Source organism: Triturus cristatus, chromosome 4_1 (assembly GCF_964204655.1).
Source record: "Triturus cristatus chromosome 4_1, aTriCri1.1, whole genome shotgun sequence".
NCBI lineage: Eukaryota > Metazoa > Chordata > Amphibia > Caudata > Salamandridae > Triturus > Triturus cristatus.
The window spans coordinates 515389865-515405802 of NC_140585.1; the positions used below are offsets into that span (position 1 = coordinate 515389865).

The window sequence follows — 15938 nt, forward strand, 5'->3', positions numbered from 1 at the left end:
CTGGTAAAATTCATTGGGATTATTTGTATTTTAAAAGCAATGCTTGTCTAGTTACAGCACGTTATTTTTATTTTCAGCACCTTCTAAAGCTTGACAACCCTTACCAAATTTTTGGTCATATTTCCGGCGAAGAACAAGACCTCCTTTGCTGCTCTTTCACCCCGGCTACGACCCAGCAAACACCAGAGTTAAAGGTAAGGAAACTGATGCTATTTTTTTTTTAGATTGGAGTTAGAGGTATGTGTGTGGTCACTGTACATGGTGGTTGGGGTAGGCACACATTCTGAACATTGTACCCTCAGTGGATGGAATTTACTAACACCCTTAGCCCTGTGATTTGGGCAATAACGGTTGTTAACAGCACTATCTATCCCTTGCCTTGTTCAAAGCCCTCAAGCAGTGTCTGTTTCAGTGCCTTCAGCAACCACTATGGCACACAGAGGCAGCAGACAGTAAGGCTGTATTTTTAGCAGTCATGTTGTGCAAAGGGGAGCTGTTGGAGATTTATTGCGATACTGCACAAGATATATCTATTTATACTGCAATTTTATATTATTGCACCGCACCGTATATGTTGTACTTTGATTATTGGCAGGTTTCTTTAATATATATTGGTAAGGCCAGCATCGTCATCATGAATACAGTACAAGAGCTGATTACAAGGTCATTCCAGGCACGGCCACTTCAAGAGGAAATAGATTTAAAGCAATTGGGACCTCATCGGCCTGACCTAAAACTACAGCAAACTTCCCAAGACAGAGGAAAAATGTCCACACGTACATTCTCAAACGCCTGGTACACAAAAGCTGATTGGCTTACAGGGTGCCCTTTAAGAAATTCTCTGTTCTGCTTCCCCTGCTTGCTGTTTGGTGGTGAGTTTTCTTGGACAAATCAAGGAGTAACAGACTTGAAGCATTTGTCTGAAAAAATAAAGAAGCATTCACGCACAAGAAAGCATATGGAAAACCTGACTAGACTGGGAATGTTGGGGGAAGATGCTCCGATTGAGCAGCAGATAAGTGATGCATACCGCAAAGCAATACAGAAACACAATGAAGCAGTTGATAGGAACAGACAGATTCTATCCAAAATAATTGATTGCATTCGTTTCTGTGGTGCTTTTGAACTGGCATTGCGAGGCCATGATGAATCGGAAGGTTCCCCAAATCCTGGAATATTCAAAGGCCTTGTGGATTTAATAGCAAGCATAGACAAGGATATGGAAGCACATTTAGCACGTGCTACAGTCTTTAAGGGCACCTCTAAAACAATACAAAATGAACTTCTTGAGTGTATGCTCGAAATTATGAGAAGCCATATTGTGCAAGAATTGCAAAACACAGACTTTGTGGCTATTCAGGCTGATGACACCACTGATGTGGCCACTAAAACACAGTCCGTATTAGTGTTTCGATACATTGACAATGACAGACAAGTTGTGGAGAGGTTCTATGGTTTCACACATTTAAGAGACTCTAGTGCAGAAACCATTACTGCAGCTATACTGCGTCAACTGAGCTTAATTTTTCCAGAGCTGCCTCAAAAAAAAAAACTTATTGCGCAAAGCTATGATGGTGCGTCCGTAATGAGTGGAAGCCTTAGTGGAGTTCAGAAGAGAATTCAAGATGTGTACCCTAATGCTCATTATGTGCACTGTTATGCTCACCAACTTAATCTTATTATGCAACAGGCAGTATCAAAGATCACCGAGACACGAATTTTCTTTCAGGATATAGGAGGCATGGCAGCATTCTTCTCGCGTTCCCCCAAAAGAACAGAAGCACTTCATGACATTGTAGACAAAAGCGTTCCAAGGGGATCCTCAACTCGTTGGAACTTTAACATCCGTACAGTCAACCTAATCTATGAACATAGAGAGGACCTTCTGAAATGTTTTGAAGCCATAGAAGCCAATGATGAGTTTGATTACAAAAGTCAGATTGAAGCCCATGGCTTTGGTAGAACACTACAAGACAGAGAGTTTCAGTTCTTACTGTATGTATTTCATGATATAATGGTAGCTGTCGACCTGTTATACAATCAGTTACAAGCACGAGAGATATATACTGTCAAAGTGCAAGTATATACTACTATGATTGTACAAAGCATAAGCAAAGTGAGAGATGGGGTTGACAATTTAGTCAGCAAACTGCCAGAGAAATCTATTTTCACAAACCGCAGGAAAAACATCACCACTATAGTCCGAATTGCAAAGGAGATCTGTGACATTGTAATTGTGCAGGCACGAGAGCGTTTTTCTTTCACTAAACATTTGGTGAGTGCCACATTATTGCAAAGTCAACAGTTTGCCAAATATGATGAATCCTTCCCGGAGCGTGCTCTGAATGAGGCTGTGGGAGCTTATCCTATGCTCAATAAAGAAGAGCTGAGAACTGAGTTGAATTTACTGTACGGAATGCCTGTGTACCGGAAGGCCACAAGTGCCTTGTCTTTGCTGGCTTTAATACATAAACTTAATATGGAAAAGTCACTTGGAGAGACAGTGGCTTTACTTAAAATTGTCATAACCACTCCTATGACAACAGTCGAGGCAGAACGATGTTTTTCAGCCTTAAAGAGGATTAAGACATTCCTGAGAAACACCATGCTTGAGGAAAGACTCAATGCTTTGGCAATGCTCTCTGTAGAGAGCAAGCTAGTTCAGAAAATCCCGGACTTTAACACTAAAGTTATTGAAAAGTTTGCTGCTCTTAGAGAGAGACGTGCTGATTTCATTTACAAAAAGTAAACAATGTTGAATGCTGCTACTTTGCAACCAGTTTAGTTTGTTAAATAAAAAACATCTGTGAGTGAGGTACTCAGAAATGCATTGTATCTCGAAGTCTGTTATGAAGCTCTGTGGTTATACACTGAATAAGCAGCTACCTATGTTATATGACATCTCTTTATTAATGTTATAACTGCACTTTCACAATTGCTTTATTAACCTTCCTGCTTTCTCAAATTTGCTTGAAAATGCACCATTTCTCTTCTCTTTTTTCAAAATTTTCTCGGGGGGAGAACCCCCCGAACCCTCCTTATAGGGGTTCGGGCTCGCTCGCAACGGTGAAGTATACCAATCATTTTACGCCCCACCACTTTAAAATGTCACCAGCCGCCCCTGGCCTAAGATGCTAAAGGTCTTCAGCTCGAATGCTCGACACTTAAAAAGTACACACCTTCACCCCCTCCTGGCACTGTACGCGGCTCTGTGCAGCTGAACTCCCAAAATAAATTAAAGAAACTCAAATTAATTACACGCTTGCAGTCATTCACCCGCAGCTCAAATGGGGTTTACTGATCTGCAACATGAGGATATTTTGCTCCAGAAGCTCAAAGAACCAAAGAGATACAGTCCAGGACCACAACTAGGGAGTTCCTGGTTTAATGGGAAAAGAGTTTCTCTGAAGATATGCCCTTCAGAACTCAGGTAAGAGCTGCAGCCTCCAGAATGTTGTGCTGGAGCTATTTCCAAGAAATTATTATTTGTGGCCAGAAACATCTTTTATATTAGGCATCTCAAGCCAAGAAGACATTAGTCCAGCATAAACGGATCCCTTCCTCTACCAAAGACAAGACAATGCAGAGAAATGGTGTGGAATCTGCCCAAGGGGCAGCCCTAGATCTAAGAGGGGAAAACAAATGACCCTCTCGCTCTCCAACTGTGGTAGAGGCCTTAGTCTTCAAAGAGGCAAAAAATGTCATTGGTCTCTTATGGCTCTTTATTACCTCCATGTCCATTTACTTTTTTTTATACCGGAATTTATCCAACCACTTCTTCACAAAATTAACACTAAAAATTCAAAAATCAAGAAGTATACAAATGGACAGGCATGAAGTGCAGCTAAAACATGGTGCTGTTTTAAGTACGATTTGAAAATAGTCATTAAGGGGAAAGAAGTACCTCGGTGGGAAAATGTTTTCAGTGCAGAAATATGAAAGAGCAAAAACCAAAAGATGCACAAGGAGGGAAGGACTACTAATAAACAAAGATTGGCAGAGCAAAGAAGCAGCATAAACAAGAGGAAGAGTGCGTCAATGGAGCATTTAAAAACAAAGGAAAGCAAGAGAAAATGAAAATAAAAAAGGATAGGTAACTTGCTAAGTAATTATGGTGACAAGATTGGAGAATATTGCAGAATCAACAGTAAATGCACTCAAGTTAAGGGCAAATTCTTACAGGGCTTTTAACTATTCTAACAAATCAATAGAGTGATGAGCAATAAAATGAACAAGTAGTAACAATAATTTGACAACACAATTTGAAAGTTCGAAAAAGGGATACATGATTACATATTTCAAAAGTTATACCTGGCCAGAGAGCGGAGGCCCGTCGCGGGTGCAGATTCCCACTTGGCATTTGCAAAGTTCTGCATTAGAAAAGGCCACCTACCGTAGTATTGTCGGTGACGAAATTCACAATTATTTTGACACCAATACGTTTTCACTGTCTCACCATGTCATAGAAAGGGATGCTTTTAAAGTTTCTATTCGGGGAGTATATATTAATAGTTCTGGAGGTGTGCACTCTGCTTCGCATACTTAATAGGCACAGGCAGGGTGCGAGATAAACCCCCTGGTACTCCGAATTATGCAGAACATGGAGACTCGCTGCCCACTGGTGCATAAACGTCAGCATCATGCTGATCCAAAATGATTATGTCTGCAAATAGACATGCAGAGGGCGAAAGGACAGGGATTCTTCTTGCAGGACAAATGAAGGTGGAACATCACCGATTGGCCGATCCGTGACCACTGCCACTCATCATCCCAATGTCCACTGTGTGCATAGGCAAGCAGACTTTAATGCGGTGTTCACTGACTATTACCAGGTCCTGTAGTGTACCCCGCAAGAGGTAAATGAAGTCCAACTAAAACATGACACCCCTTTGAAAACATTGGCCCCAGAAGTCAAGCCTGGGATGGATTGCACTTGCGATTGAATGGCTGGCTAAGCAGAAGAAACCAGAAAGCAACAGAGTTCATCTGGAATTCTATACGTGTGTTTGAACTGACCATGTCAAGCAACTAGCGTTGATGTACAAGTCGGCCTGGGAGGCAGGCATGTCGCCAGAGTCCACCTGGGAGGTCCACATGATCATGCTTGCCAAGTAGGGGGGTGACCCATTGGATATAGGCTCATTCCGACCATTGTCTGTCCTTAACTTAGACTGCAAGATCCTGGGGAAAATACTGGTCAACCGTATTCAACTGCACTTGCCGTCCCTGGTTCACCCTGACCAGGGCTGCTTTGTACCAGGCAGTAGCACGTACCCAAATATCAGGCACCTGTTCCGGAAAGCGTGAAGCCAGGAACATCAAAAATTGTTGCGGTCTCCATTGACATGGAGAAGGCTTTCAATAGTCTCTCCTGCTCATACTTGTGCATGGTGTTAGAATGTATAGGCCTTGGTAATGAGATAATATCCTAGATTAAGGTGCTATAATAGTATATCTGTTCGCCAACCTCCCCTTGATATCAAATAAATCTGCATTACCTCAACACAACTTCTGGCTCTCAGGCCTGATCTGTGCAGCGGGTAGACACTTAGTGGCTCTAGACATGCTGTTCCTACCCCGGTATTCTGGCAGACTGTTGGCACCGGATTATAAGGCATACTATTTAGCATCAGAATTACAGTGGCTTATGACCTGAATAGCTACGGGTGCTCTGCTTGAAGCGGAACATCTCTTGCCTCGGTTGCCGTATGGGTGTTATAAGGGACGTCTTGAGGGCTTCTCCCCAAGATACATGGTCCGTGCTTCATTTTTGTGTGATCCGCTACTGATGGTCTCTACATCTCTGTCTCGGCAAAACTACATATTCTCTGGACGTTCCTCTCTGGTGTTTGCCCAGCGTTGTCAGGATCAGGACACCAGCCACTAGGGCACATTGGCACTGGGTGACATTAGATTCCCTGGGTCAGCTGTTCGAGTCCAGGACGGCTCTTACGCTCGTGGAACTTTGCAAGGTGTACACACTTTTGCCACAACAGTTCCTTACATACACTGCACTCCGGGGTACAATCTGTGACGTTTGGGGTATCTTTGGCACAGAGCATGAAAAAAAAAACAGTTCTTCACATGCTCTTTACCTCTTGACCTGGAGTCTCAACACCCACTGGATCACTAATGCATACAGGGTTGTTGACCGATGTTGCTGGTTCTCCGGCTCCCCTGGAGCCAGCACCTGCAAATTGACCTGTCCAACCAAGACTGGTCCAACTTACTTCATTGTGTCTCCAAGATCTCAAGAAACGAATGTCTGAAGCTGCTACACCGACTTTTTCCATGTGACTTGGTTGTGTCCTGTACTGAGGTCCTTCTAGACCAAGGTTTGTGCCCACCGCACACATTTCACTGGTAAACACCACAATAATATCTCGAAGACATGGCTTCTGAGCTTGAAGCCTTGTCCCAGGATGGATAACGCAGGATCTGAGTTAATCGACCTAGCTCTTGCCCATCCCTCCTTGGAAACTTGAACTCAAGCATTGGACACAGACAAAGGACAATGTGGTCAAGATATTGTGATACAAGGCTGGAAAAGCCCCACAGATTATGGGATGGGATATGATACAACTTGCGTTGGAACCAGTCTCTGACTTATGACCAGCATAGCCTGGATTTGCCCCCTTTCCGCCAATGCCCTTACCACCATAAACACTCTCTTGTTACAGGGCTGGTGGTCTCTTCGTCATACCTTTTGTTCATGTGGCCCCCATCTCGTCTGCCATTCCTCCTCCACCCAGCTGCCCTAAAACATCAGCTCCTCCAGGGCGACACAGAAGGGTCCGTCCTCCCACAATACTTTGCATGCCCCCTGGTGTCCCCTTATATACGCTGTTCCAGAATCTCCCCCATGTGGGTTTGGTTTGACCACATTAATATTAGCATTGATACCTCTGTTCATCTTTGTTATGATGCATGTATTCCTGTGTATGTTGACCAGAACTGTATTTGTGTTTCCTCTTTGTCATGCACACAAATCTTTCAATTAAGAGCAATTTAAATATATATAAATACATTTCAAAAGTTAGAAAAATGGAAACCACATCCATAAGTGATAGCAGAAAATCGGTCAGCATTGTCTAAGGAAGAATAAAGAAAATTAATTCTAAATCGGAAACAGAAGACGTAAAAGGTAAATGAATGCATGGAAAGTAAATAGGGCTTGTTAGACCTGGCATTTCTTGGCATGATTCCCCTGACTTTTTACCTCTACCTCCTCTATTTTTGATGCTGTGATGGATTGCGTTTTACTTGCTTAGATACTTTGGGCACTTTGCCACTGCTGATCAGTGTCAAAGTGCAAGCGCTCCCTGTATAAAGTGTTATGGTAATTGGTTGTCCATAATTGGTATGTTTGACTTACTAGTAAAGTCCTTAGTAAAGTGTACTAGGTGTGCCAGGGCTGGTAATGCACATGTCCTAACAGTGAAAGACTCTCCATTTTGTTTTTCACTGTTGCAAGGCCATCTTGCCCATAGGACAGAAGTGGAAGGTTGTGTAATATGTTTCCAGCCTATCTTCCCATAGGCTGAAGATGGAGAGGTGAAGTTTGGTGTGCCTGAACTCACAATTTAATAACACATCTTTTTGTGAAGGTGGTTTTTGCATTGTGTGTTTAGAAACAGCACTTTTAGAAGTGGCTGGTTTCTTTGTTCTAACAATTCTGTGTGTCTCTGCCTGGTTGTGGATTGACTGTCTGGATTTGAATGTGATAGGGTCTGGGAAATGTCTTGACACAGGGGAGGAGTAGGAGACAGCAACAGGCTGACCTGCATCTGGAGTGTAGGGGGGAGTAGTAGCCCCTGGAGGTGAAGAGGCCTGCTGCCATAAAACAATGGCTCCACCTCCTGCTGAGTGATTGAGGAACCAGAACCCCAATAATCAAAGGAATAAGGTGTCACTGGCAGGGAGACACAAAGAACTGCTTTGGACAGGGTCAGTGCCCACCTGAACACAAAGACTTCAAAGACATTTAGGGATATAACTATGAGAGCAGAAACCCCTGAACGTTGGACTGATCAAGACTGAAAAGGATTGAAACTACTTCGTGGTCAAGAGGAACCTCTGCCAAGGAAGAATAGCTGAAGAGACTAAAGAGAAGGACTGACCCTTGCTGTGTGTTCTGGGGCTGTCCAGCAGTTTGCTGATTTAACTAAGGAGAGGCTAAAGGGCTTTGCTGTGTCCACCTGCTTGAAAGGACTTTGCTGTGTGCTGTGTCCTGAAGTAACTTGCCCTCAAAGGCCCGAGGAGAGCTGGCTCCCTGTTGTGGAAACTCAGGAACATCAAAGTTTCCAAGTGTGTCTCAGCGGCGCTGTGTGCATATGCTTATTGCAGCCTGAGACCGTCGTAAGCATTGCCCCGGGACTGTGCGGCCCGAAACCCAACCGAGTCTCAGCGACGTTTTGTGCATGTGCAGCCTGAGACTGCGTGGGGTCCGTGGTGCTGGTTGGAAAGTGCCCCATGACTGCAGTGCCCCCGCAGCGTGAATCATCGTCCACACTGCTGTGAAGTTGTTTGTGGCCCGAGCCGTCATCGTAACGGAGGCTGTGGATCAAGATCGCCGCCGCCGGCACAAGCCGCAACATGCAGGAGGATTTCGTAAAGCTAAGGAAGACGTGAGGTAATCGTGATAGTTGTTCGCAAGAGGAATCTGCCCAAGATCGTCAGCAACGGAAATACATAGCCGTAACCTGTCCGGCTACAGGGGGTACCTAAGACACAACACTTTTCAAAATAACCAGGTTTTGAGGCAGAGACGAGAGAGAGAGTGTGCATGTGTGTGTCCGTGTGTTTTTGTCAATGTGGTCATGAAAAAATCCAGGGTGAAATCCAACTTATACCACACCATACCCGACGGAAAGCACCTGTACCCAACTACTTACTACAAAATATTTTTTTAGGGGGTGTAACACCACAAACACCCCCTTTGAAGCTATGCCCCTGGCCACAAGAATCTCAAAGGGTTTAAAATATGAATTGGCTTATGAGCCTTGTAGCATGAGGCTTTCATAATGTCTATATGCCTTTGTCAAACAGTGATGAAGGAGAAAGGGGTGGCCCCACAAAAACATGTGTAGGAATGCTGAGCAAAGTTGAGGCAATGCAACTTCCTGTGCCACTTCCTATGCCAGATAGTAAGTTGGGAGCCCATAGAGCCCCTGTGTGTCCTGGCTTGATGGAGTGAGTTAAACAAGTAAATGTATGGGGTGGCAATCTAGGGGATTCGCTGAGACCAGGAAAATGGTTGAATGGGACAAGCCGCCGAGCCAAGAAGACATTAGTTCCACTTGGGAGGCCCAGCTGAGTTGCTCGAATTTCAGTAAATCCTGACCTCCTTGATGGGTCTGCCATGTGAAGGTGGAAGTTTCACCCTCAGGCTTTACCTGCTCAAAGGAGGTCACTGAATGGTCTACCAAGCCACCCAAGAATGCATCAGACATCCTAAAGGGTATTTTGAAAATGTAGAGAAATTAGAGAGTGCAATCATTTAATCAGGTCCATTCGACCTTTCAGGGAGATAGGGAGCTTCTTCCAGAGTATGCACTACCTGACAAGATTTTGCAACAGGGAGAGAAATTAGCTTGGAAAATGTGTTTCCACATATTTCTGAAGTAAATGTCTAGGTAATGGTTAACAGACAGGATGTCATTTCTCAAAGGATCGTACAAGTGGAAACACGTGAAAAGTACTGAATTTAAAAACATTGGAATGCGCAGCTCACTTGTCTCGCGTCGCCTGGGAGAGCTACCCTTGCTTCACACAGGCCGCCATCAAGTATTACCTTCCGTGATATTGTCAATTTGAGCTGAACCTGCGGTCAGGAGCGGGAGGGGAGGCTTCACTCTATGTATGTGCCACTTGTGGGTAAACTGATTTGCTCACAAGTGATAGACTAAATCAGGCATGCAGCAGGATAATAATAGACTTGCAACACATTTTCCTTTTAAGTTCTTTGACATTGGGACTCTGCAGAAGACATTGCTGATGACATTACAGGCATCTCGCAGTGTTTTACTTCTTACTTATAAAACTTACTATTCAAGCTAAAAGATGAATGATATACACAAATCTGCAGGAAACAATAAATATTTCCCCTCTAGGACAGACTCTAGCATGACATCTGTGTGCAGGCCCATTGGATCTTTAACCCTGTGCGAATTCACGTGGTGTTCCAGCTGCTCGGAGCTTTTGTGTCCTGCTCTAAAAATAGGCACATGATTCTAATTTAAGAGCATTACTAGCAAAGCGTTCTTTGTCACAACATACCGGGAGAGTAGCTCTTATTGCTGTTCGAAGCATCCGGTCCATGTTGAGTCTTGGCCGAAACAAGCGTATTTTATCATCCTCTCCTCGATAGGCCTTCATTCCTTCAAATAACTAGGAGCATAACAAAAGAGTAATTGTGTTACCAGAAACCAAATGAGCATGAATTTCGTATAAGGTATAACATTGTGTCAATTTCATTTATTTCTTTATAGTGTTAATATAGTGTAAAAGCACAATAAAAAAAAGTTCAATAATGACATACGATCTGAGAAGATTCTTTCGACGGCCATCAAATGCTTTTTAATAGTATTATGTCAAAATCCCTACCTTCCACCTCTTTTTTCTACAGTGATCTTTTCACTTTTACAAAGCACAGGGAATAAAAAAAAGTGAGCATTTCTTTTGTCGTTCTATAGATGAAAGAGGGGCGCGGGCGCGTGAGGCTCTTGATCCACCCCGGCCCTGCCTTTCTGCTCGGACTACATGATCCTGGGCAGGCCCGGGCCCAGGAATTTTCATCTGGATGGGCCAAGGGTTCGTGCAGGTGGGCCAATGTGGGCCCAATTTTTGTCAAGTCTGTAGGTAGCCTTGAAGCCCAAGATTTACATCATATCTTCATCCAAACAGGCATACAGTACATCTAGAGAGTTATTTAAGAATAAGAGCTGATGTCTATAATCAACAGCCCAACTCATAGTTTCCAGCAGACTAGGCTTTAGCACTAGGATTCCAAGCAGACTGTAATAGTAGTTCAAGGATAGGAGATCCTTTTCACCACAGCGAAGCCTTGACATTTCGCACTACGAAGGCCGGCACTGAAAGCTTGATCCGGGCTTGAGCCTGAAGCCTGGCTCTGGCTCCGTTTGAAGTCCTGTTGGAACTTCGAGCCCATAATGAGCCGAGCTTTCATGTACCTTCTGCCTGCCACCCTCAATCTACCCAGGATTTGGCGTTAGGGCGAAAACTTCCAACTTTGGAACTCAAGATTCGAGTCTCTGCGTTGGCTCAACATCCTGTGATTCTGGGCAAATCTCCAGTGCCTACGAAATGAATGTGACCTTGTAGAATGTAACTGGTGTTCATGTAAATCGCTTCAATATCTCCAGGTCGAGTTCACACTATTTAAAATCAGCAGAAAACCACACAAAGAGGTAAAAACAAAGCATTAACATAAAAAGGAGAGACAAATAGAGAGACATATAGTGGCTGATTTGTACAAAGTGAAAACATAAAACCTGGATAAATTGCAAATTGCAGATTGTTTGAGCTTGGGCAAATATTTTATTTCACCCAAACTAATTTTTCTTCATATTTGCGCTTGAAAGTATATTCAAAATGCATGAATCAGAAATACAATTATACAAAAACCTCTTGTGTTTGATTTAATAGACTAATGTTGCTCTATAATAATCTGGGCCACATACAGGGTCCAGGTGACAACTGTCTTGCCTGTTGGATCACTAATGGCACTGTCACCAGTGTGAGGATGAGGGCAGGAATGACTCTAAGCTCATGTTTAACAACTATCATTTTGAATAAGAACTTCACAGTGCAGCGCTATATTGTGACATATAAACGTCAAAGCTTCCATGTGTTAAAGAAATACACTTTTTTGAATTTTGAAGAGACGGTATCATATTTTAAGTGATGTTTGTTGTATGTTTTACATAGCAAACATTTTTAGGGCTCGGCTCGTGCAAGGGCTCTAAGAACTAAGCCAAAGCCTTAGCTCGGCTCTCCCTGTTAATGTCTTTGCTCTCCCACCTCTACCCCTAAAACACACCGCCGAATTTCTGTTTTAAAAAGACAGTGAAAATATTTAGATGTTCTAATGTTGAGATGGAGGAAGCATTTAACAATTGTTTTCTCTGGGGCCTCTTCAGCCGTGACTGGGTGGGCCAGAGGTCATGTTTGGGCCCCCCTGCTAGAACCAGGACTGATCCTGGGGGCCATTTCCAGGCCGGATTTTGGCTACTGAGTGGTGGAGACCCCAGCTGCAGGCACCACCACACAGTTAAGCTGCCCGCAGACACGCACTCGACCGGCACACGTGGGCACATCCGCCACTTGGGTTGAGCTGAAGCCCGGTGTTGTGGTGACAATTGCCCGCCCTGAGAGAACTTGGTGCGGGCTCATGACGTCTGGGAGTTGGACAACAGCAGATGCTCCAGGGGATGGAAGACGCGTAGATTAGAGGCACAGAGCCGCCGTGCAGCGCCCTCCTGTGGACCTACCCGGGTTCCTGATTGGCCTACCCTATTGAATTCCCCCAGCCCGGTGGTGCAACGTGTGCATGCACACACCCCTTAACAAACGGATGCCAAGAAGGTGAAGAATGGGCTGCTGGGTGAACTCGATGCCGGGTCTCTGCCCTAGGGGACTGGACACCGCCAGCTGGCCCTTGGGGCATGTAGGGTAAAGAAGGGGATGTGAAATTACCGTGACGCCTCGAGGCTGCAAGAGTCGCTGCTTGGCCTGCCATTCATGTTGCCGGACTTGGTGAGTTGCACCATGCTAAACTGATTGGGTGACCTCTCGGACCTGGGGAGGTCCCCTACCTGGTGGGGCAGGGCTGCAGCGGTGGCTGCTGCATCGGATAATTATACACCGGGGGAGGGAGGGCTTGACCTGAGCACGGTCACCCCCAGTTGAGCTGCCACGTGGATAACTGTGGACTGGCCATAATCGGTGGCTGAAGAGTGTTGGCTGTCCCTACCCTGCCCCACCCACCCTCCTTTTTCTTTGAAATCACCTCGCCCGGGACATCTGACTGAGATGGAGAGATTTCTAGACTAGAAGATAAGACTGGACCTCTGGCCTCTGTGAGGTCTGGCTAAGGGGGACCACGTGGAGGGAGTGGCAGGGGAGCCATAGCAGCTATTAACAGGCCTGAACTAGAAAAGAATGCAGCTGAAGGATCCCACCACCAGAATAGTACCTTGTGGGAGTTGATAAGCAGCTCTGCGTGTTCCCTAGAGTTGCAGCTAGACACTCCATGCCTGTGGAGGGAAGGACCTTCAGCCTGGTCCAGACACGAACAAATACAACAGACTTGCCGCAGGTTATTAAGCTTTCACCACCTGGCTCGGAGTTGTGGATGTTGGACTGCGCTGATCCAGTAAAGCAATGGGCAGAACCAGACCTAAGGAGAGGGGCACAACAGTGGAATGCAGGATGGAGGGGCTACCTCTAGGATACAAAATGGAGCCCTTTGCTTCTACTCTACAGTGAACATTAGTCAAAATACTGGTGGCCATTGTGGACTCTAAGTAAACGCTCCAGCAGCAGATTGGAGAGTTGGCGACGGCCTTCTCAGGGTAGATTACCAAAAATTGGCAGACAAGGTTAAGGCTGCGGAGGCAATAGTAAGTGAGTTCCAACCAGTGCAGAGCTCCTTGCAGCAGCAAATTACTGACCTAAACAAGAGAGAGTGAAAATATTAGAGCATATAGACGAAGATGCAGAAGGTGCAATAATGTCAGGATCGTGGGGCTACCTGAAGAAGATGAGGGCAATGACATGAATAAAAACGGAGGAGGCACATTCTGACTTTCATCCTTCCTTGCACTGGCAAAGGGTCCGGTCAGACCTCTGGTTCCAGGACGACCACCGCGTCCAGTGGTGGCTAGCCTGCCACATTATAGAGATTGGGACACACTGCTCCAGAAGGCACGCACGTCTGGCCCGTTCCACATAGAAAATGCAGCAGTGACCATGTTCCCGGACTTCAGTGCAATGGTCCAGGCCAAGAGAGCATCCTTTTTGGAGGTGAAGAAGGTGCTGCGAGAAGCTGGGGTGCGATACTCTCTTTTTTTACTGACAAAATTGAGAGTAATGCTCAACGACACCCGACACATTTTTCTGACCCCTCAGACGTCTGGGACTGGCTCGAACATTACCAGGCTAGAGGACCGGGCCAAAAGTGGTAAAGGGAGAGGCCGATCACGGACAAACCGCAGGGCTCCCATGCTTCGTGCGCCTCTATGAAAACCATCAAGTGCTCAGACAGATGAGGACACCTGATGCTGATTTTGGAATGGCTTTCTCTAGCTCCTGGAGTTGTACAATGTGGGCCAACGAAGTGCAGCTAATACATCTGGGGAGTTCTCCAGGATAATTGATGGAACAGGTGACCTGAGAAGGCGCAACATGGTCATGGCACTGACTGTGTGACTGACTTGCCCCTTCCCAATGGCACGGACGCATGGATAATGGTAGTACATTGCACTTATAACTTACCATGCCTTTGTTTGGGGGCTATCCATTGCTGGGCTGCTCTGGGCCTGGAAGATGGGATTTGTTCATTGGTATCTGGGTCTTGTACATCCTATTGTTAGTGGTTTGTCAACGTAGGTGAGGGAGGGGCAGGAAGGGAGGACTGAGGTGCAGGGCACACATTCTTATTATGGCGGTGTCACTTGAAGCGCTTAAGATACTGATATGGAACATAAGAAGCATGGGATCAGCAGTCAAACATCACAGGGTCCACATGTTCCTGAAGCACAGGGCCGTTCATATAGTCTTACTTCAAGAAACCAGTCTCACTAAAGTTGAAACATAGTGGCTCCAGCAGCACTGGCGAGGACATGTATATTCTACGGAGTACTCTGTGTTGCGAGGGGTGCACTGATCTGGATTAAAGCAGGAGTCCCCTTTGAGACAATGCATGTTAAAAATAACAGGGAGGGCAGGCATGTCCTCATAGACGGGAGGTTGGACGGTAAACCATTAATGATAGCCTTCATAGATGCCCCAAATCAGGACCAACTGGCTTTCTTCACTAGCCGGTTCTCCCAGCTGAGTACATTCACAGAAGGGTAAATGCTTCTAAGGGGGAATTACAATTGTGTGGCAGACACAGACTTGGACCGCTCCACCCCACTCCTCCAGGGGGCCCCTGCACACAGATTAGTGAAGGGGTTTAGGTACTGGATGGGAAATTGGGGGGGGTCGAAGGCGTATGACGGGTGCAACACGGCCTAGCCAGGGAGTACTCTTACTATTCCTCCCTATATACACTGCATGTCAGGTTAGATAGATTCCTCTGCATCAGCCAACTGTGTCCATTCGTCCAACACACGAAGCACCTCTGCCGTACTATATCAGATGATAACCCACTATTGATGCGGCTATGCCTAGAGGAGGACAGACTGGCAGTCCCACTGTGGCGTTTGAGTCCCAGTGCACTGGAAGACCCTACTTACCGAGACAGCCTCCGGGAGGCCATATCGAGCTATTTCAATTGCAACCAGGGAAAGGTATCGGACTGTCTCGTGGAGTGGGAGGCCTTTAAAGTGGTGGTGTGGAGACACTGTTTGGGTGCCAAGGTGGGCATCAAAAGAAACCTTGAACAAGATCTGGTCAAACTAGAAGGCAACATTCAGCAACTAGACAATCGGATGGGTCTTGACCAGGGGATGGTGGCAAGGCTTGAGGAGGCCAGCGAGCAGAACAGCGTCCTCTTAGAGAAGCTTTAGTGCCATGGGTACAAGGAGTATATTGCCCTGGCACATGAGAGTGAGGCTAAGGCAGGGCGGTTGCTGGCATGGTTAGTGAAGCAGGAAGGTTGGGGATCCCTAATTACCAAAGTGTGTCTGGGGGAGATATGGTGTACTCAAAGTCGGATATTAATGACACCTTCTGGGATTATTATATGACAC

General features: G+C 45.6%; 1 protein-coding gene across 2 annotated transcripts in view; it reads right to left on the reverse strand.

Moving 5' to 3' along the window:
• The window catches only part of BCAT1 (branched chain amino acid transaminase 1), a 410432-nt gene that overhangs the window by 217084 nt on the left and 177410 nt on the right, over nt 1-15938 (reverse strand). For both annotated transcript variants that reach the window (XM_085652755.1, XM_085652754.1), the window contains exon 4: nt 10279-10389. In XM_085652755.1, coding sequence (XP_085508881.1) covers nt 10279-10389 — 111 coding nt within the window. The remainder of the gene's footprint in view (nt 1-10278; nt 10390-15938) is intronic.